The sequence below is a fragment of the Equus quagga genome, chromosome 8, assembly GCF_021613505.1.
Source record: "Equus quagga isolate Etosha38 chromosome 8, UCLA_HA_Equagga_1.0, whole genome shotgun sequence".
Classification (NCBI taxonomy): domain Eukaryota; kingdom Metazoa; phylum Chordata; class Mammalia; order Perissodactyla; family Equidae; genus Equus; species Equus quagga.
In genome coordinates, this window is record NC_060274.1 from 28,267,559 (window position 1) to 28,290,579 (window position 23,021).

A 23,021-nucleotide genomic window follows, 5' to 3' on the forward strand; every position below is an offset into this window, starting at 1 on the left:
CCCAGTCACCCTGGGATCACAAGGGTGAACGACCAATACACTTAAGGACAGTATTCAACAAATTACCTGAGATATCAATACTTTATTATAAAAGACGCTTTGTGTTCGATGATTTGCCCAACTGTAGGCTAATGCAAGTGTGCTGAGCATGTTTAAGGTAGGCGAGGCTAAGCTATGATGTTTGGTAAGGTAGGGGTGTTAAATGCATTTTCAACTTACAGTATTTTCAATTTAATGAGTTTATTGGGACATAACTCCATTGCAAGTTACGGATGATCTGCACAAATGTATTCAGTGAAAAGTGGGCTTGAAAAGTCTATTATCCCCATCCAACCCCTCTAAACACACACACACACACACACGCACACACACACGCATACACTTCTTGGGAAGGGGAGGAAAAAAATTGCCTAAAATGTCCCTGACTTTTGGCTTGGTAACAATTATTGTCTTTTCCTTTTGAAAGTGATACGTTTGTGCTCAGTGTTTGTGGCTTTGAATGAAATCCTCTAGCATCAGTTCTGGGCAGGTTGCAAGTTGCATCACACTTTTTTTTTTTCCTCTTGAGAGGCAATATAGTATTTTGAAAAGAGATGAGGTTCTTAAATCAAACACATGTAAGTTTTCCACTTGCTTCACATATAATGTTGGGAAATAGTTTCATTTTTTTAGAGCCTCCATTTTCTTTTAACTGCCCAGGCAGAATGACTTCACAATGTTTGTGATGAATAAATGCCAGAAGTAGCCACCATGTAGTGAGCACCTATTCTGATCCAGTCATTATCATCAATCTTTATAACAACACTATGGGGTGAGATTGTTCTAATCTCCGCTTGGTACAAGAGCACATCAGCCAAATGCCCGTCACACTGTCCAGCTCAGCCCACTGTGGTGGCGGCAATGGCAATATAGTGGTGGTCATTGTGATTGCTTTTGTGACTGTAGTCATCTTACAGCCACACTTTCCCACTTTAACTGACTCGATTTAAGAACATAAAAAGGCAGCCAGGTTAAGGAACACAGGATTCAAAGTCAGGTTTACCTACCCGCGATCTGTGCGGTTAAACGTTACACCATGTCGTTATGGTAGCTTGAGATTTTAGGCTTGCTCAGTGCTGGCACTGTGCATAGAGGTACTTCATTCTTCTTGGGACAGTGTTTGCAATTTATATTTAAAAATAGTTTGGGTGTTTATTTTTTTCTGAAAACACGCCGATATGTTACCTAAAGGCACATTTTATCCTTAGCATATGGATTTGTGTACACTTACATCAGTGAGTCATTTCAGTGACCCAGCTACGTGACCACCTGGCTCATTCTGCTACTTGGTGAAGATATTTCTAGTTTCCCTGTTCTGTGCATTGGGTTTAGGGTAATAGCCTATTCTCCATGAATTATATTTCTCGAGTGTAGTAACTGTATGGGTTATTTCTGTGCCTCTTTCCAATTGCTGTTATCATTGCTGGTAAAGATCACCTTAACATCTTAACTAACGATTAGTACTCTAAAATTTAATCTGAGGTATTAATTTCATAAATCAAATTGTACAAGTAGAATATTGCTATATAATTTACAATCACATCACACGCCAATAGGTGTAATTATTTCGCCATATAAATTCAACAGGATCTATTACTTAATATTTATTTTTAGCCTAAGCTATGCATTTATTTCTAATTAGTGAAAGGTTCTTTTTCTACTTCAGGGAGAGTTAAACCATAAAAACAAATGGAAATAAAAACCACTGAAGTGTGATCCATTTTTCTTGGTATGATGTATATACTTAAAGGCACTAAAGATCTCACGGTACTACTTAAAATTATGTAATTAATTGAGACATGAACAGTTTTACATTATGTTTGTTAGATAAGAAGTAATATTGAGACTCCCTAGAAAGCAGAGCGGTGTACTGAGAATGGTGCTAGCCCTTATGGATGCTGATGCAATAACAACTCACAGGTTTCTAGGGAGCAACTAGCAGTTTTTGTTTGCTTAGAATTTAGCCCATCCTTTTAAAGATCGGATTCATTTGAAATGCTCTAAATTCAAGTTAGAAAGTAACCTTTAGCAAAATGTATTTGACCCACTTAGCAGACTTCTGTATAAAAGTTCTACATGTGTAAGAACCACTTGACGTGGTAATTTTTTTTCTTGTATTACCCTTACAACTGTGAATATCTGAAAATGAGCAAAGCCTTAGAGGCACAGGTAGCCTTCAGAACATTCTCTCACTTGTACCAGCATGCGGTTTACACGGCCATTAAAACCACTGTCATTTTACATCTGTAAAGCTCTTCCTCAGCAATTCTCACTTCATCTTCACAACAACCCAGTGAGGAGAGCAGGTGTAGTGGATGTTTGTCATTTCTGCCGACCCAGCACCCCAAGAACCCACCTGCCTGGGCAGAGCCCTGGGGTAAGAGGGATGGAAGGGAGGGGTCCTCTTCCTCTCCCCAAATCAGAGGAGAGCAGAGATTCTCTCCCGCTGACTTGGCAGCTCCAACGTTCTCCTGTGACTGAGGCTCAGCCAATGAGACGACCCTGCCTGAGAGGTTTCCCAGTAATGAGTGAATCAGAGCTGCTGAGGAGAGTGTGGGAGGCAGTGGCTGGCAAGGGCAGTGCCCGTGGCACTGGAACCAGCTAGGACCTTCAGAGTCCAGGGCCAGTAGAGGCAAGTTGGGTGTCCCTTTGTTTCTGCCCACTTTCCCCAAGGTTTTTCAGCCTCTTCCCTCCACTAGACATCTTGTATCTTGTCCTCACGTCCCTGTTACATTTAATGTTACTAAAGCAAGTTTTGGTTGATTTGCAACCCAGAACACAGGTGATTATAAGTATTGCTATTCTCAGTTTATAGACGAAGAAATTGTGCCTTACAGAGGTTAAGTAACTTGCGTGAATTGTAGTTATCTAGCAAAACCAAGTCAAGATCCCATGACTTCTACTTAAGGGTTGTTTCTTTCACAGCACACTGCGCTCCCATTGCGTTCGGTGGCCTCGTAGTGGTGAGGCAGCTTACTCCTCTGTGCCTCCTTGATCACCATGTTAATCCTACTTGCTGTTATGTTTATCTGCGTGATGTCAGATGTACCTGTCTTCCACACCAGACCACTGAGCATCTGGAAGACAAGGATTGTATTATATTCATCATTTTCTCTCAAACATGCTCTAGCGCCTGGGTGCATAGTCAGTGCTAAATAAAGATTTTGATGAATGAGTGAACAAATGAGTTCATAAGTTATTCAATGACATGAAAACACCAATATAAGTTTGAAGTCAATGATACAAGTATAATTTTCATTTTAAAAAACACCGCTATGGGGGCCGGCCTGGGGGTGCAGCAGTTAAGTTTGCATGTTCTGCTTTGGCAGCCGGGGGTTCACTGGTTCCGATCCCAGGTGCAGACCTACACTCCACTTGTCAAGTCATGCTGTGGCAGCGTCCCACATATAAAGTGGAGGAAGATGGATATGGATGTTAGCTCAGGGCCAGTCTTCCTCAGTGAAAAGAGGAAGATTGGTGACAGATATTAGCTCAGGGCTAATCTTCCTCAAAAAAAAAAAACAAGGAAAAGGAAAAAAGCAAAAGCAAAAAAACACGACTATGGTCTTTAGCAATCAAAATTTTAGAATATTTTACATAAAATAATTTGCCTTGAATATATAACAATGTTCACTTAGTAAGCATTTGTTCCATACCTACTATGTGCCAGGTTCTTGTTACAGAGATAAATAAAAGTTAGTCTCCTTCTTTCAGAAGTCTCACAGACTGATGAGAGAAACAAATGATTCCAGAGCTCTCATCATGAAGCTGTGGGAAAAGGGGCTGTGGTAATCTGAGAACGATTACAGCAGCAGGCCCACTGTCAGCAGCCATGGGAACGCTACATGGCATGGAGATTGACTCTGGGCAGAATGCTGCACACGGCAAGGACAAAAGCCAGCACCCTCTGAAAGCTGGAGAAAAGCACAGTGTGTTTGCCTTTCCAGAATGTTGTGAGATTTGCTAAAAACCAGTTACCTGTACCCTTATTCAGACATAATTATATTTATGAGGTTATAATCAAGGCTTGTTATCAAAGATTTTTGAATAATTTTGAAATTGCTATGTACCATATGAGACTAATACATAAATATATTTTAGTTTGGCACAAAGGTGAGAATGAAGATAGATCTGTATCGTTATTTAATCATTAAAGCCCGGTACAATAGAAGCAACAAATAAAGATATATAAAAATATGAAAAGATACAAAACCATATATATGTATATCAAAATACATATATATGCATAAAATAGGATAAAAATTTATCAATATAATTTCCACTCTTTACGAATTATGCACACAGTAGGAGAAATATTTAACTCCATAATGTTTTGGTATCATTTGCAGACAATTACTACGGTACCCCGAAGCCTCCAGCAGAACCAGCACCATTATTATTAAATGTAACAGACCAGATACTTCCGGGAGCCACTCCAACCGCTGAAGGAAAACGGAAGAGGAATAAGTCGGTGAGCAACATGGAGAAAGCAAGTATAGAGCCGCCCGAGGGGGAAGAGGAGGAGAGGCCTGTGGTCAATGGGAACGGAGGAGGAGTGACACCAGGTTAGTCATTTACATGTTTTATAGGTCCATCTACTCTTTTGGATGTTACCAAATATGTCTTATATCTATGTGTTTAAATGCATGTGTATTTTCTTCACATATATATATGTTCAGACATGTACATATATATATATATATATATATATATATATATGATTACAGTTAACTTCAGAGAGAGAAGATTATGACATCAAATGGAAAGGCCAAGATTCTTGTTTCCAATTTTTTTAGTTTTAATTTTGACATATCAAGCAATTCATTCAACTCCCTCAATTTTTGGTTTCCCTTATATAATAATGGCAGTATAGTGAATGGTTTAAACCTCTTAGAAAGTGTTACAGGTCATGAATATGATTGGGTAAAGTTCTGAGGTCTTTGCTAATCAATATTAGATGAAATCTAGCCTTAGAAATCTCCGCATGCTCTCAGTGCTGTCAATAGAGGTTGTGTGATGTGATTTAGTTAACAACTTCAGTGAATACAGTCCTCAAAATGACCACAGCTCCAGAAAGCACATTTGTTCGTATCTCCACTCTTGCCACCCAATCTGGCAGAGTGGAGAAAGCATCTTTATACAGTGACATTGTGAGGTCACGCACCCTTGGACAAGGAAAAGACTTGTCACCCCTTTAATTTGTGATCTACTGTATCACATATGTAAAGAATATTAGACATATATAAAGTATGTTGGTGCAAGGTATGGATTTGCTATTTTCTTATGCTTATTACTAGTGGAGTGGAATTTTTTATTTATAAAGTAGATTTTTTCATAACATTGTCTATAATTAAATGTTACCAAAATAAAACTATGGCATTCTCTTAGCCTCTAAGCTTATTCTTAAGATATTTCCTACAACTACTTCAGTGTCTATATTTTTATTTATCACTGTGCTCCTTTTATGGTATTTGAATTTCATGTTCAGTTGCTTATAAAATAAAAGTTTCATAAGCTTATTTTTACCTTCCTTGTTTATAATACCTACAAAAATGTTCTTCATTGAACATAAGGAGACCAAAATCTAATCTGTGCCAGTCAAGGTGTAAAACCTTAACAAGTGGTTTCATTGTGATTGGTCAGAGGAGGATAACAGCCTCCATTAATATACTGGTTAAAACTTATTCTCTGACCCTAGTAATCCTTGATTTCTGGATACAAATGCCAAGAGTCACCATAGATACGTAATGTAACTTGTTTAATGGGAAATGATCTGGTAATTTTTAAGCAATTAGATACCTTCTCTTTTTTGAATCTGAAATACCTTTGTCAAAATATTTACTTTTCATCATGTTATTGATTTAAATGAAGTTGATAGTACATAGTTTCCTTAGTGGATCTTTGATATGAGATGCAAAACAGTTCAACCGAGTGGAAGCAGTCATCCCAAAAGAAGAAGTTGGGGGTCAAAGCGTAGTTGCAGAATTTCTTACTAGTTAGCACCTTATAGTTAAAATGTAAAATATATGGCCTTGGTTAGGCTCCGGTCATTGGTTTCTATTCCATTTCCACTCTGTATGGGGCAAATCAAATGACGCATTCTTGACCCAGAGATTCCTAAACTAGAAATTTATATAATTGGGGAGAGTAGTGAATCTAGAAGGTACCATTTCCTTCTGAAATGCATACCTTAGACATGAGAAATGGGGTATTTTTACGGCTAGGAAGTCTTTAAGGGCCTCAAGGAAAATGGACTGATTGAACACTTCTTGACCAGCCCTAGATGGATGACTGTCTCTGGACCCCTCAGCCTGAGGATGGTAGAGAACAACTCCAGCATCTCTAGATAGTCAACGGATGCCACAAACAGTGGTTCTGTAAGCCTGGCTGGACAAGTGGCCCCTACACTGTCTTTTTCTTTCCCATTATGAGAGATAACAGATGTATAAATTAGGCAGCTCTTCACTCAGTGTTCCAAGGTGGAAGAAACAGCCCCAAATTAGAAAGTTTGTCCATTGTCCCTTATTAGAAATCTTTTGACAACTCGCATCTTTGAAATGTCTTTGTTTTACTTTGTTTATGCAATAGAAACTTTAGAATATTCTTTGCCCCCTCTCATACATTGACCCAACCCTTCACCTTTTGAACTTCATCACATTTTTCTCCAGCACAGAGTCTTTTTCCTGCCTTTATCTTCTTTCCATACACATTCTCCAGATATAGGACACTTCAAACAATATTGAGAAAATTTTGCTTAAATGTGTGGTAACACTGCCCTGTACTAAACGTCAACTCAGAGTATAAATAGTGTACTCAATGAGGCACACTTGGAGAGTGAGCAAAGCTTACTGAGGTAACTTTATCTCTTTACAAAAAATATTTATAATAATGGTAAAAAGAAAACATAATAATCAATTTCTTTTGGATGCTAGGAACTCCTTAACCTCATTATATGTGTTAGTTCATTTAATTTCCCCAACAGTCCTGTTAGCCAGGTCTTGCTTCACAGATTAGGACGCTGAGGAACCCTTCAGTTAATAATTTGCCCGATAACTGGAATTCCTATATAGGAAATCTGAATCCAGAACCCATGCTCTTAGCTGCTATGCTATCCTGAGTCTTTCATCACCAAATAGAATCATGAATATATTTCTCAGAAATATGTAGACACGTGACCACTGTTGTACCCGTTCATCTTTAAAAGCGGCATTATAAATTTCTACCTACCAACGACTTCTTATTTCTTTCATTTCTGGAAATCATGTACAAGTGAACTTATTTCCCTCTGTGGATATAAAAAAATCCTTAGTTTTTTAATAATATTCTGTATGTATCTAAGCATCAAGTCTACCAATCTTTAACTCCTTATATACTTTACCAAAATGAACTTTTATCTCTATGTAAATAAAGATTTTAGAGGAGTCCTCAATTTATTTCTATACTCATTTTCTTCACCTTTTCTCCTTTGAACTGTAGTTTATACTTAGAATTATACATTCCTTTTTCTTTCAGATCATATCTGTGTACAGTCAGTGATCACTTTAACTATGTAATTTTTCCAAGAAGTTCCACTAACGTTATCAATGAAAATTCACATAAAATATGTGAATACTCATTTTATGCTAACTTCCCTCTTTTTGCTCAGAATTATATCAAACACATGGATTTAACCCACAGTACCTAGAAAAGGCCATGTAACGATCTTTCATTATTTCAGATCAGAAATGTCTTTCTTTCTGACATACGTCACTTTGGTCATGGAAATCAACGTAGTTCTCTCCTTAGAAATGTAGTTCTATCCTTGTTAAAAATAAAAATTACAAAAATAAAAGTAAAAGTAAGACAAATAATGGCAACTCTGCTTTAATGAATGCCTACATTGTTCTAGGCATATAGCATACGTATTATCTCTAACCCCATAATCATGGCATGTTTACTTAACAAATGGATTGCTGAAATTTAGCTGAAGGTGTTTCACTAAGGTAGTGGTTCATTTAGTAGGAGAGTTGAGATCTGGACCCAAAGATACCTGAATCTGTCCTCTCTCCACCACAGTTCTCTGGGGCCGTTAACCATGCTGAGGACAAAGTTACTCCTGACCTTCATAAGGGAAATTACAATCCTGCAGCTCAGTGTATTTCATCTGCAGTATATTCTGTTATATTCGTCCTTCATTGGGTTCATGGCAGTGGTGTTAGATCTGATGCTTGCAAGGATGATATATCCTTACATCATCTTAGAGAATCTGTCTTTGAAGTGATACTTAAAATTCACACCCCCAGGAAACCTTCCCTTGACGTTAACCTCACCTATATTTAGACATCTTCATCTTGTTAGAACTGACATCCCGCCCCATGGCTTCAAATACTGTAGATATACCTGCAGCCTTCAATACTCTCCTCTGTTCCAGGGCCATATTTCTAACTACTGCCCAATGGACTGCCCCACTTAAGCATTTTTTCAGCAACTTAAATGCGACATTCCGCTTAAACTCTTCTCCCGTAAAACAAATAAGCAAACCAACTCACAAAGTCCTCTACCTGATTTCTCTAATTCTTCTTTGTGCCCAGATAGATCAGAATTATCTTTGATGCTTCCCTCCCCCAGGCTGGATATATATTATCGGGTACAAAAGATCGCTGGGCCTTTAGCTTTCATCTCTTCCTTCCAAGTATCACTGCCCCTCCTACATCACTGCTTTATCCCCTCATTTGTGAACCAGTGCCTTGCCTGACTTACCTTCCTCCAGGCTCCATCCTTATCAAATTTCCTGTTATTCCTCAATCAGTTAGGGATTCTTAGGCCTGCAATGGGTCATGTAACTATCGTTCTCAAAACTTGCATGGGCTCCTAATTCTACTGCTTCAAACTCCTTAGGCAGCCACTCAGATGCTCCCACATTTGACTACAGCATCGCTGTTAGCTTTGTCTCCTATTATTCCCCCACTCTCTTCTGTCCTCTACATTCCATACTCATAAAACACCTCCACCTGTCTGATAAGCTCTTTCCTACATTCAAACTTCCTATTCTTTTATTCAAAATTCAAAGCAATTTTTGATATCCCCCTTGTTGACTCCCATAAGGAAAAGTTGAGACTGTCCATCACTGAATTATTTACATTTTCCATTCCTTTGGGAGTTATTGGTTAACCTGGTATTTGTAGGTCACTTTCATGATGTGCATGTCTGGCGTCCCCACATATACTGCAAACATGGTTAGGACAGGGCTTACTTCTACTTTTTAGTTTATCTGTCTCAGTTATTAGTATATACCTTTAAATATTTCAAGTTCTTAGTAAATCTTTATTTTTTAGTCAACGAAACCTTTAGAGAATGTTAAAGTTTTACTATGTAAATGTGATTAGATTTAATTCATGCTCATTTTACATTATTCAGTGTCTTCAACATGCACTGTTTCTTCATTTGAAAGATACGAGATTCCTGATCTTACATTCCTTCAAAAGTTGTTTGATAATTAAAGAAAATTATGCAGAAGTATATTTTTAAAAATATATTCTTAGAGATGAGAATTATTCAGTCTCTCTAACTGTGGGAAAATACCAAAAATAGACAAGAGGTTAATAGATGAGTAGATAGAACTTTTTTTTTAAGATGAAACTTTTCTAAAGAAAAGCAAATCCTGTGAACCATGGTTATTGAGTTAAGCTCTCTTGGATTTCTTTTATGTCATGAATTATCTGCTAAACTTTTCCGGAAAGTAATTCACTATTATAGTGCAGCTTCCCCTCACCAGCTATTAGTAAGCTTAGTGCAAAGAATTAGAGATGCACATATATTTTAAAGGCAGCTAAATCTCTCTGTTAATACACACACACACACAATGCCAGGAGGAACAGGGCCCGTGAGAGCTACCTTCGCCAACAAAGGGAATACAGTATGCGTACACAGAGCTGCCTTCCGCAGGCCCCCAAGCCCGCAATTAGTGCAAATGAACTGCATCTCCCAGAGAGGGAACAGAGTGTCCCTTATGTGACCACCGAGTGTCCTCAGCAATGATCTCAGTTCACCGTTAGGGACCGGCATCCAGGTCCTGTGCTGCTTGGCACGCTGACCGTGCATGCACCATCAGTCCTGGGTCTGTGAATGAGCTCCTGTCACTGTCAAAAGAATTATGTGCTCCATAGTGAATCTCGCTGTTTTCCCGTGAATAATGGCCCACTCTGAAACCACCCCAACGCCTGTCCCCTGCTTATTTTTGTGTGGGTTCACAGAGACTGCGATGTGTGCACCCACTCCGAGCTTTATCTTTTATTTATTTACTTATTTATCTTTTGAGGAGGCTTAATTTTGTGATCTTGTTCCCAAACACAGTACTGGGTTTTATTTTTCCATTGGAGGGACAAATTTCTGGGGCTATTTTAATCTTCTAAAATTAAATATTCCATTCGTAAATGAGGAGCATTCTACCTTTTCTGAAGAGGATTATTTGAAAGTTGATTTTTAAATACTCCGAGTAGCTAGGTGTCGTTATAAAGTAACAATAAAATCTCTTTAGAGTTTGTGGTTAGACATTATAATAGTAATTGTAACTACACCAGTGGAAAGCAAAAATGGGATCATGACTGGTTTCATGTCACTTTGAATCAAGACAGGCTCACTTTGCGATTAAACTGAAAGTGATACATTGTTTAAACGTGTTCATGCCCTCAAAGTGATTCAGCATTTTCCGGATCTTGCGCTTGACCTTTGTGGAGAGTGTTTTCCGCTTCTCTGGGGGTTTATGTGATGTGCGTCAGAGAGAGATGTGATAAGTGAATGAGGAGTGGGGAACAAGAACAACCAGGTAACAGTCAGGTTTGTACAGCACTTACAGAAAGCCTGTGGACTAGTGGAAATGAGCGTCATTAGGTTCTCCAGGCGTTCTTAGAGTCTGAGCTTATTTCTAATCATAGTCATCCATTCTCTCTGGGTCTGATGTTCACCCTGTGTTCCATTTTCTTGTCTCATATTTCCTCTCGTAGAAGTGATTGTAATTTCAGTCTGAAATCTCAGCTAGTTTATTGTCAGACAGAGATTGCTCTAGTTATTTCTGGCTGAGGGCTTGCCTTTGTCTGTAAAGACAGGTCTCTCTGCACACTCGTTCCTTCTACATAGCCCCATTGCTGGGAATAGCAGCCTTATCTTTTTCTTCCTAATTGACTTCTTTCTCTCATCAAAAAATACCTTGACTCCAATTTGACCCCGAAGAATAGCACTTGAATTATCAAGATCAAGATTAAACAAAGTCATCTTCTTTTTCTCTTTCAGCCCCTTTGCTGTTCCTAAAACTTCAGAAGGTGATGCTATGTTTCATATAGCACTAATCTCCTGACTTTTTCCCAGAATTTTGAAACCAAGATCTAAAAAATATTGTACATGCCTGTCCTATATTTCATTTCATATCTTGCTTTGGTCTTTGAGTATTTTCAGTACTTATGTCAGTTTGTCTCATCCCAAAGTTAGTTGAGGATTTGAAAGACTTGCTTCTATATGATAAATATCTTTAGAATTCATTACATTATGAAAATCATACAACATATACAATTTCGAAGCTGTGAGGATTCATTTTATCACCATTATTCTGGTCTACTTTTATTAAAATGTTAAAAATTAAATATTTCAGAAAGAAGAAAGTATACTAATTAACACAACCCTTCTCCCCTGTTAATGGGAAATAATTTCCTCTGCTAATCTTTCTACTGATTCTTTCCAATTTAGTTTTTTCTACCTTGGGATTTTTTTTTCTTTGTCATCTTCCGCTCATAGACCTTGAATTTTCTATTTTCATGATTTCTCCTTTTGTTCTTTTAATGCTCTTAAACATTTGAAACAACTTGTAACCAAGAGTGGATTTTAGATATATATGAAACATAACTTTGAGGTTTTGAATATGCTTTCTTAGTAATTCACAATTCCCTGGCTAGCCCCCTGAATAGATGAGATTCAATTTGGTTACAAATATTACAGATAAAAAGTAATTTCTTTGTAGGATTGGGAATTGCTGCTTCCTCAATTGATATATCATCTCAAAAATCAGAAGCATAGTTAATCATTACCCTAATTCTTCCTAATTCTAATATTTTATCCCAGATTTGTTTCTTTCATGGCCTCAAATAATTAATGAAAATATTTGTTAACATCTCAGGAAAATTATATATGCAAATATATGTTTATGTATATTTATTGTATATTATATAATAATATTAATAAATAGTAAATGTATATTTAGTAAATATATTTTAATTGCCACAGTTTTTAAGGGCCACCCCTCCTCATTCTTATCCCGTATATGAAAAGAATTTGTAATGCATTTTTTTAGACCTTGTAAACACTTTAGGAGAGCTAAGGGCTCAGAAAATGCCAACTAAAAGTCAGTAATCAATGTATATAGAAAAATCTCTGAAGGAGCAGAAAAAATAATCATCTTTGCTAACTAGATTGCTGAAGCCCTTGGAGCAGCAACAGGAAAGAAACCTACTTCCCACTGTATTTCCCCTTTGTGCTTTTGGATTTGGTCCGTGTATGTGTTTTATTACATGAAAAATAAAAGGAATTCTTTTAAATGATGAGCAAAAACTCAGTGACCTCTTAATGTGCAAACATTTTGGCACTCATGTTATAATTCCTTGTCTCATTTTAGCAGGTTTAGGAAAAATAAAGACAGTTGATTAAGAGCACTAACTACAATAAGCAATAAGCTACAACCTCATCGTCTTTCAATCCACTGGCTCCATAGAATGCAGGTGGGGCCACCACATGACTGCTCTCTTTCTAAAGACAGAACGGCCTCCACTTTTCACTACAGGATATAATCTATAGTGTGACCGTAATAAAAAACCAATTACAGTGATAATTTTCTCTTGTCTAAGAATCAACCCTGAGTTGTTCATTCATTTACAAGAGCCTGTGGTTCAAATTCTAACTAAGCCCTTTAGCTTGTAGCAGTAAAAAGAATATGCTCTGACAGTACCCCCTCCCCACTACAATACAGTAAGACCTTGGATCAATAGAGCTGACACACTTTTTGACGAGACTGCTGAGTTTGCAAGAAAGCAAGGGAAACCTTCAAGCCCCACTACTTCCACCACCATGGTCACCCACAAAGGAACAGAAACCAGAGTGTGAGCAAGCTGCTGTAAGCAGATGTGAAAACCAAGATCGCCCTGGGGAGCTGTGAGGAGACTAAGCCTGGAGCTACTGTGAAATTGGGGAGCCGTGTCTCTGACTCTGCTTTCAGTGAGTACCCTCAATGGTGCCAAAGGGATGCAAGTCCGTAGCCCAGTAGCAGCCTCTGACGCCCAGCAAAATCAAATGCAAAACTCTATAGGAAATAATACAGAACTTGGGAAAAATGTGTGGTTTCTGAGGATTGTTTTTTTTCTCCTTTAAATCACTTAACCCCACGGCAAGTTTCAATGGAAGAAGAAAAATTCAATTTATGCAAATGTTAAAGATCATATAAAAGCAACCACACTTCCTGTTTCTCTAGGGAGAAACCATGTGATTGCTTGACTGGTTTCACCACCCAATTTATTTAGCATTTTAAGTAGTAGAGCTCACGGATGATAATATGTAACATTTACTGAACACCTACTGTGTTCTAGTAGTTTACTCTTCTAAGCGATTTAAATACACGTCACATTTAATCCTTGTAGTTAGGTAATGTTGTTATCCCCGCTTTACAGTTAAGGAAGTTAAGGCATGCACAGAGTGGTTAAGTAACTTGCTCAGCATCACACTGTAAAGAACAGATTCAAACCAAGGCAACTCAACACCAGCCTTAGAAAACAGATTATACTGCTTCTTGCAGAGTATGCATGGTGCTATCTGAGCATTGCTAAACAAAAAGCAAAAATCGTTTTTAAAAATCTCAAGTTATTTCTGTTCTCTTTCCTTATCAACTATAAATACGTTCCTCAATCTTCTTTTCCCCTTAAATGTTCTCTGGCCCAGCTTATTTCCAAAGAAATCATATGAAGACAGGAGAAAAAAAATCATTAGGTTTATTAAAATTTGTCACATAGCCATTAGAAATATAAATCACAGAACTCTGTCATGGGGTAAAATGAATTTTGGAAATTCAAATTTTATGACTTTTTGAAGAAATAAAATCAACAATTTCCTATCTAGCTTAAAAACATTATTTCCCCTCATTTCAAAGGATGGCAATTACAGAGAGCTGAACATTAACTATATGCATAGACCATGTCAAATGAAAATATGGATAAGGTATAAAATAGGCAATCTTCTTCTTGAAATGGTTTTATCTTGGTGTTTGATTATTCTTTAATAAAACCGAGAGGGGGCATTCAAAACCATGGCATTCTGATTTATCCTCGATCTTGCATCCGAAAGGCAATATGTTAGATACTGCTGGCAATAAAGATGTAAGCGAGTGGAATGGCTGCTATATATATTGTTGTAATCTTGATACCTGAGACTGGACCAGAGCTGTGGAATTTTTGTGGACTGGACTGAATGCAAAAATGCATATATTTAACTCTCTTCCAAGTAAATGGTTTTCAGTCCATGTGCTATATACAGATCTTTGAGCTCTTTGGAATTTCTTATGGGAAGGAGGAAATCATTTGCTGAATCCAATGAAACCATTAGGGTAGAAAAGATGAAAGAAATTAGATTCCTTAATTCTTCACAACAGTAAAAGTGTACATAAAATATGGTTTTTATAGGCCATTGCTTGTAAGAATGTGTATTGTCTATGTCTCTTTTGTGTCCCAATGTTTCTATAGAATTTCTAGGAAATTCAACAGTCCTGGTCAAAGGGAAAATTTTTCCATCATTACCATTCTTTAAAAAGAGGCGTTCCTTCTTCATTGAAATATTCTTTATTTCCACTATTAGTGAAAAAGTAAAAACTTTGCTCTGGTTTTCAAGGCATCTAAATGACCTAGAAATGTGAAGTGGAATGCTCAAAAAATGCCAGTGTTTGATAAAGTCTGTTCACTTCAGGCCCGAGCATCTTAGGGAAAAATTACATTTGCATATCCAAAAAAAATCATGTTTACATTGAAAAATAAAACCATGCTGAGAAACGTGTCTTGGAAAACAAAAAGCACAATTCTATATGACCACTTCCTAATCAAGAAATAGCTTCACACCACCGTAAAAGTAAAACATGCATGGGTTGTGTGGCTCCTCCTTAGTCAGAATTCAAATAGTCTAGGGCTGCTCAAACCACAGGTCTGACGTAGATGAGATTTGCTTGAGGGCACATTTGCAGGAGTATATTTGTAAGCTGAACTCCATGGGAGGCAGGGCGTGCCAGCAGGAATAGCTACACGTATACCCTTGGTTAGCACATAAGATCTGTTCTTTCCCATCCTTTATTACTAAAAGTACATCCAGACAATGGAATGTTATTCAGTGCGAAAAAGAAATGAGGGATAACACCATGAAAAGACATCGAGTAAACTTAAATGCGTATTACTATGTGAAAAAAGCCAATCTGAAAAGGCTCTGTACTATCTGACATTCTGGCAAAGGAAAAACTATGGAGACAGTAAAAACATCAATGGTTGCCGGTGGTTAGAGGGGAGAAAAGGATGAATAGGCAGAACGCAGAGGATTTTTAGGGCAATGAAATTAGTCTGCATAGTACTATAATAGTGGATACATGTCATTATACCTTTGTCCAAACCCATAAAACGTACATCCCCAAGAGTGAACCCTAAGGTAAACTGTGGACTTGAGGTGACAATGATGTGTCAATGCAGATTCCTCAGTTGTAACACATGTACCACTCTGGTGGACAATATTAGTAATGGGGGAGGCTGTGCACGTGCAGGGGCAGTGAGTACATGGGAAATCTCTGTGCTTTTCTCTTAATTTTGCTGTGAACTTAAAATTGCTCTAAAAAGTAAAGCCCAATTTTTAAAAAGTCCATTCTGTTCTTGATGGGTACTTTCTCAATTACTTATACAATATCCAACATATCCTATTTTCAAAAAAAAGTTAAACCACATGCAGAAGAAAGAAGTAATGATATTATCCAAAATGTAAAGTTAACTTCTATTTTCCTTACTAAACAGGGAAACAATTATGACATAGTATGAAACAATAATTGATAGTCCCAAACATGGTAAATATTGGTTCAGTGGATTGTAAGATAAACTTGTCTAATATACTACCTAATGAGATAAATTGTATCCCCCTAAAATTCCTATGTTGAAGTGCAACCCTCCAGAATCTCAGAATGTGACCTCATTTGGAAATAGGGTCATTGTAGATGTAACTAGTAAAGATGAGGTCATACTGGCATAGTGTGAACTCCTGATCCAGAATGACTGACGTCCTTATAAAAGGGACATTGGAACACAGGTGTGTACACAGGGAGAATACCATATGAAGACTGGAGTTATGCTGCCACAAACAAAGGACCACCAGAAGCCAGCAGAGGGGTCTGGAACACATTCTCCTCTAGCACCTCCAGAGTGAACGTGGCCCTGCCGAATCCTTGATCTAGGATTTCTAGTCTCCAGAACTGTGAGACAATAAATTTCTATTTTGTTTAAGCCTTCCACTTCGTGGTATTTTATTTCAGCCCTAGTAAACTAATACATACCAGGTGGACTGCAGTCTCCTTGACTGCCCACTGCCTAACCTGGTGCCTGGCACTTAGTAGGGTTTCAATAAATGTCTAATTAATTAAATAATATCATTTTCCTAGCAATATAGGAAATACAACGTCAGTTCCTTCTCTCACTGACTGTTAAATATTGGAGTTCCTCAGACAGCTGCCTTGGGTACTCATTTCCTGTGCTATATTGTCTCCCTAAAAAATTGTGTACAACTCTTTTGCATCATTGAGTATCATAGTACTCTATATAGTTACCCAGATTTTGGGGAGCAGCACTTCCTCTCCACCCCCATGTGGTCTTGTGTGTCAAAGAGGGTACTTAATTTGCACTCCACCAGCCCCTTGACTTCCTCTGCCTAGAAGAGGTGCAGTGACTTATGAGTGGTACATTTTGGAAGGATGGTCTGGGCCTGCTTGGTTCAACTCCTTTTTTCTTCCTTGAATACTCTGCGTTGCTCTTCCAAGAATAGGTTCTGCGTGGGAAGCCTGCCCTGGTTCAGTGCTGCCTGTGGGGACATTCACCTGATTCTGGTTTCACCAAGGCCTTTGACACTCACCACGAACTCATCTCTAAGTTAGCCTTATGAATAGTAAATGTGGGAATGTTATGGGTCTGCATTTGCCTTACTCAATTTTTTTGTCATGTTTTATGCAGATAGAGAAGGTAGGTGCTACTTTTTACTTTGCTTTCCACCCAAATCACAATAGCCTGATAAAAAAGTTATTTTCCTCTCCCCCATGAAGGTCTTACAAATTGTAGGTATTAAAATCATGTTTGCTAATGTAATACTTGATTGATTAAATAAAAATAAAGGAATGAATGAATGAATAAACAAATGAGTTAGATGAACTGGGAAAACTTGGCTCAGTCATCTCTGACACATCAATAAATGTAATTATAGACATTTCCAAAGACTCTAGACATTTGTTTTAAAGAGATGTCTTACATTTCTCTTGGAAATATAATAGTACTATATAGTTGAGAAAAGAATTTATTTGTTCACTGCTATGCTTCTTGAATGAATTCTCTGTCAGCATATTCTATGTTTTCTTTTCACTCATTCTTTAATCCATTCCAACCTGGCTTCCTCACCCACCACTCCACTCTTAACTACTACCATAACTGGTAGCTAATGTCACCAGTGACCGCCATGTCATTAATTTCAGTAGATTTGATGTCCTTGTCTTGCTGCACTGTTCAGAAGATTTGGCCACAGTGAAGTGTTTCCTCCTTGTTGCCCTTTGCTTGGCTTCAATGGCATGAGGATCAACTGGCTTTTCTATTCCTTCCCTGGCTCTTTCCTGGTCGTTCTCTGACTGACTGGTAAATGTTGGAGTTCCTCAGGCAGCGGCTCTGGGGAATCTTGTTTCCACTTGCTGCGCTGTCTCTCCAGGCAATTTCACTCATTCCCATGGCTTAAATTATAGTACAATCTAGCCATATGCTGTTGTCTTTCAAGTTGATTCTCCCCAGCCAAGAACTCTCTGCCATGACATCTCCATTGTGAGCTTGGCATGGACCTCTGTCCTCAGTGTATGCAAAACTATACCCACAGTCTCCCGCCTCCTCAGAGTCCTGCTCCTCCTCTCATGTTTCCCAGCTCAGTGAATAGCCTTGCCACCCACCAGGTTTACCATGACTTCTTTTTGCTTAGCTGTCCAGGTTTTTTTTGAAAATCTTCCCAAATCTACACTCTAAATATTTTTTCAGTCCACTTCTTTCCATGCCCATGCCAACGTCATCTCTTGTCTGGAGCACAAAAATAACTCTCCACTTGTCTATAAATATCTACTCTTGCCCCTCTCAAATCCCCAGAATACTTAAGGGAATGTCTGTGGGAAATGAAAATCTGATTGGGTCATCCCCTTGAGTAAGATGCTTTGATTCCTTCTCATTGCTCTCAGGATACGGTCCCAAATCCTGGCAAGCCTTCCAAGGCCTTGTCTAACTCAGTCCTTGTGTATCTGGTTCTTTCTCTCTTACCTTCCTCTGAAAGAAGTCTCTTGCTCCTTTTTTCAAGTCTCAGATTCAATAGCACATTGGAAAAAAGGCTTTCCTTGACTCTATTTTAGTATAAGGCTAGGTGAATTTGTGTGCATATGATCTTATCTTTCCCTCTGGTGGCATTCATCCCGCTTAACATTGTCTAAAGACTACACATCTTGATGTATTTTGAATTCCATGAGAGCAAGGATCATGACTCTCTTGTTCCCTCTTTTGTCCTGGCACCAACTGAGAGCTTAATAAATATTAAGTGAATATTGAATAAATGAATATGTTCAGAAAACGACCTTGCATTTTAACTTTTCCAGTGCGTCACATTTGGAAATACCTGAGAACAGTGTGTTTCATGTATTGGTAAGGGCACGTTGTAATAAAGTATTAGGAGAATCTAAGGAGATCAATGGTACCCTCTTTTGCTTCTTTCCTCCGCAACTTACAAAGGGTAAATCTGTGCAAGGAACCAGCCAGGATTCTACATCAGTAAGGGCCCTATTATATTCATCGAGTCTTCTTTGTAAAGGCAAAACAATGAAAGCTTGTAAGGTGTTCTTGCGCTTCCTGATTCCTAAAGATACTTTAACATTGCTCCCTGAGATTGATGCATATGAGGAAAAATTCATGCGAGCAGTTGATTGAGACAAAGATGACATGCCACTTTAATTTACTCAGTTTAAATTACCTGTGTTAATTTTTAAAGTTATAAAAATAATAGTCAATGAGTGTAAAGAGTGTAAAGAGAAGAAAGCTTCTCCCACTCCATCGAAATTTACTATCCTTAGGTAATCAAAGTTGACTTGTGCATCTTCCGTCCTGTTTTCATGCTCATGTAGTTATATGCAAAATTCTATGCATATATCTAGCTTGCTGTTTGCTTATTTCAAAAAATAGTATTAACAATATCTATTACTCTGCAACTTGGATTACTCTTGAATAGTAATCTTTAGCACCTTTTCAGGTCAATAGATACAGATCTAATTCATTGTTTCTGTGCTATGTAGTTTTCCACCATAATGATAACTACAGTTTATTTAATCATATTCTCATCGGTAGGCATTCAAATCATTTCCAGTGCTTTGCAAGTACTAACAATGCTGCAATAAATATCTAGCTATCCTTACACACCACCACCTTTATTTCTAGAGGATATATTCTCAAAGTGGGATTATTGAAAGTATATGTGTATTTGTATATGTATATTTTTAAATGTTAGTAGCTTTTGATTATATTCCCAAATGATTGTAGAATTTCATACTTCTAAGATGGCTGCCTTATCCTCACATTGACATTGCGTATCAATAGTGCTGTCTTTGCAGTTTCTAGGTTAAGCTGTGCCCACCTCACCTTCTGCCATGAGGAAGTTATAGTGACCCTCACTGAAGGCCAATTGGTTCTCTACTCGTAACTATTTTCCAAGTTTCCCACTGGAGCATACTTGGACTTCTGGATGACGTCCATGCCACAAAGAAATCTCGGGGGCAGTATTTGTCAAATGTTTTTTCACTCCACCGTTTCTCTGCTGTGACCTTCCAATTGAGATTTGGAGTCACTCGGTAGGAAACATTCCTCCCACAGTTCTGAAAAACTAAAGTAGTTCCCCAAGCCTCCTCTGCTTTTGGCTCCATTGACTTTTCCTGTGGTTTCCCTCTTCTTACCCGCACCGTGCCACACCCCAGACCAAAACCTAAAAGATGCTGATGCTGAGTCCCTGAATGAACCAGGCTGTTTCTGAAATCTGTGCATTTCCCCTTTGAATTCCTGTCCCAGCCACTACCTTACTTTAGAGGAAATTCTTCTGCATTATATCCTTCATCTATCTTATTTACCCCAAGAATGTCTCTTTTTCTAGATGGTACCCACTCTACTCTTCCCTAACAAATAGGACTCACAGTCTGTCTTTAGTGGCAGAAAAGCTAAATGGGAAGATAAAAAAAAAAAACCTGAATAGCTCAAAGAGAATATAAATCAGGGAATTTTTCAAAAATATCCCATTATACATTGTCTACACCTTGACCAAAATACTTGCCCAGTAATCTCATCCCATGAATACATAGCCATTAAAATGATTGTTACCCACTCTCTAATGTACCCCTGATGAGATCTTTAGAATGTCTTTATTTCCCTACCTTTTCTCCGCCCTTTAGAACCTGAGCTTTCTCAGTATAAGGTTTAAAACCCATGCTGGTAATAGGTTTTCCATATAAAATTTCACTTCTCTTTCAAGAATCTGTCTTTACTACAAATGTCCAGAAATGTGATCATCCTTTATTTACATTTAACCATATTATGCAGAATTTATTTCTTCTTAATTTTTCCTTTCTCTTTTTCTCTCCCTATTTTGAGGTCTCTACTCTGATGCAATCATCCTAGTCTGGTTAGAATAATTCCTCAAATGTTGTCCTCAGGTAGGATCCATGGATAGTGTGCATTCAGAATTTTTCATGGTTAAAGGTGACTTTCTTTTGCCTGGACTGATGAATAATTTTTGGCAGAGTTAGGTTCTTGGGTTGCTGGACTTCTTTTCTCCAGTTACTACGGATGTTACCTTACTGTCTTTGAACTTAGAGCATCACAGATGAAAGGTCTGATGCTCTTCTGTTCCTCTTTTCTTTGTGAGTAATCATGTTCCTTCAGTGTAGAAGCTACTAAAGTTCTTTTTCACATTGGAGTTTGAAAATTTCGTCTAGATGTGTTTAGGGGTGTATGTGCTTCATTCATCCAGCCCCAGAGTCAGTGAACCATTTCAATCTGGAGACTCAGCATTTCTTCATCTTAGGTAAATTTCCTCTACTTTTTGTTGTTATTTCTTCCCTGTGTGTTCCTTTTCCTCATTCTAGAACTCACACTATTACATGTTGGGACTCTTGGGTCTGTCCTCTAAGCCCATTGTCTTAAGGTATTTCTCTCTTCATTTTTGCTCTGTTGTATTAGTTTTCTATTGCTGATGTAACAAATTACCACAAGCTTAATGGCTTAAAACAATCCAAATTTACAGTCTTATATTTCCATAGGTTAGTAGCCTGACATGGATCTCTCTGAGTGTTGGCAGGACTGTGTTCCTTTCTAGAAACTCTAGGATAGAATCCATTCCCTTGCCTTGCCAGCTTCTGGAGGCCGTCTACATTTCTTGGCTTGTGGTAATCCCCTTCACCTATCTTCAAAGCCAGCAACAGTGCTTCTCTTTGGCCCTTCTTTAGTAACCACGGCTCCCTCTCCTTCTCTTCTGCCTTCCAATTATACTTTTAAGGACCTTTGTCGTTAAAATGAGCTCTCCTGAATAACTGAAGATAATCTCTTAATCTCGAGGTCCTTAATTTAATCGGATCTGCAAATCCTCTTTTGCCATGTAAGGTGACATTTACAGGTTCCAGCAGGTAGGACATGGACATCCTTAGGGAGCCATTATTCCACCTGCCACACCTGTGTTGTGAAATGGTCCTCCAATTCAGTAATGAGCAATAATTAGCCAAAGGATAGACAAGAAAGATGAGTGACAGGGGAACTCAAATGGTCCTAGCGATAATTTTCAGAGCTGTTTGCAATTATGCTTTCCATGTCAGCCTTTACGGAGCTTATTCCCTGGTGGGGCGCACCCCACGCTCAGTCAGAAGTTACTGTGGTGAGAGCGACTAACCACGTGCTCTTGTGCTCTTGTAGAATCCAGCGAACACGAAGACAAGGGTGCGGGAGCCTCAGGGGAGACGCCCTCCCAGCCTTACCCTGCACCAGTGTACAGTCAGCCGGAGGAGCTCAAGGAGCCCATGGATGATGCAAAACCAACTAAACCTGAAGAGAATGAGGAATCAGACCCATTGCCTGATAACTGGGAAATGGCCTATACAGAGAAGGGCGAAGTCTACTTCATCGAGTGAGTTTCCCACATTCTTCTAACTTTGCCCTAAAGATCATAGCGGTATGTAAATGATGTAACCAATGGAGATGTGGTCAAAATAAAATAGTGAATTTTATTGTTTCTGATATTAGCTGCCGTCTTTGTGAGAAAATAATGGGATAGGACACAGTTAAGGATCCTAGACTACAGCTATAAATCAAGGAATGAGTTAAACAATCTGACTTTGAATTTATTGCAATCATGACAAAAAAGGCATATCCCCAAGTGATGTTATTATTGAATTAGAAATAATGTACATGTTCATGGAGAAATGCTTATTCTACTCTCCCAAGACCTCCCTATAGTCCAAATGAGATAATCCCATCTTTTAAGTCAGATTGCTGGACACATCCTCTATCAGTGCAGTGGTTCAATAGGATGCAGCTATTTAGAGCAAAATGCTTGCTGGTCAGAAAGGAAAACATTTTAAGCATTTGCCCCTGAAGTAGGTGTCAGTACAATCATTTGTCTTTGTATAGTTCATCTTAAAT

The 23,021-nt window shown here is 38.2% G+C and overlaps 1 protein-coding gene across 2 annotated transcripts in view; it reads left to right on the plus strand.

Annotated features, from left to right (window-relative positions):
- The window catches only part of MAGI2 (membrane associated guanylate kinase, WW and PDZ domain containing 2), a 1,189,042-nt gene that overhangs the window by 785,176 nt on the left and 380,845 nt on the right, over positions 1–23,021 (plus strand). For both annotated transcript variants that reach the window (XM_046668813.1, XM_046668814.1), the window contains exons 4-5: positions 4,389–4,604; positions 22,296–22,506. In XM_046668813.1, the coding sequence (XP_046524769.1) occupies positions 4,389–4,604; positions 22,296–22,506 (427 nt within the window). The remainder of the gene's footprint in view (positions 1–4,388; positions 4,605–22,295; positions 22,507–23,021) is intronic.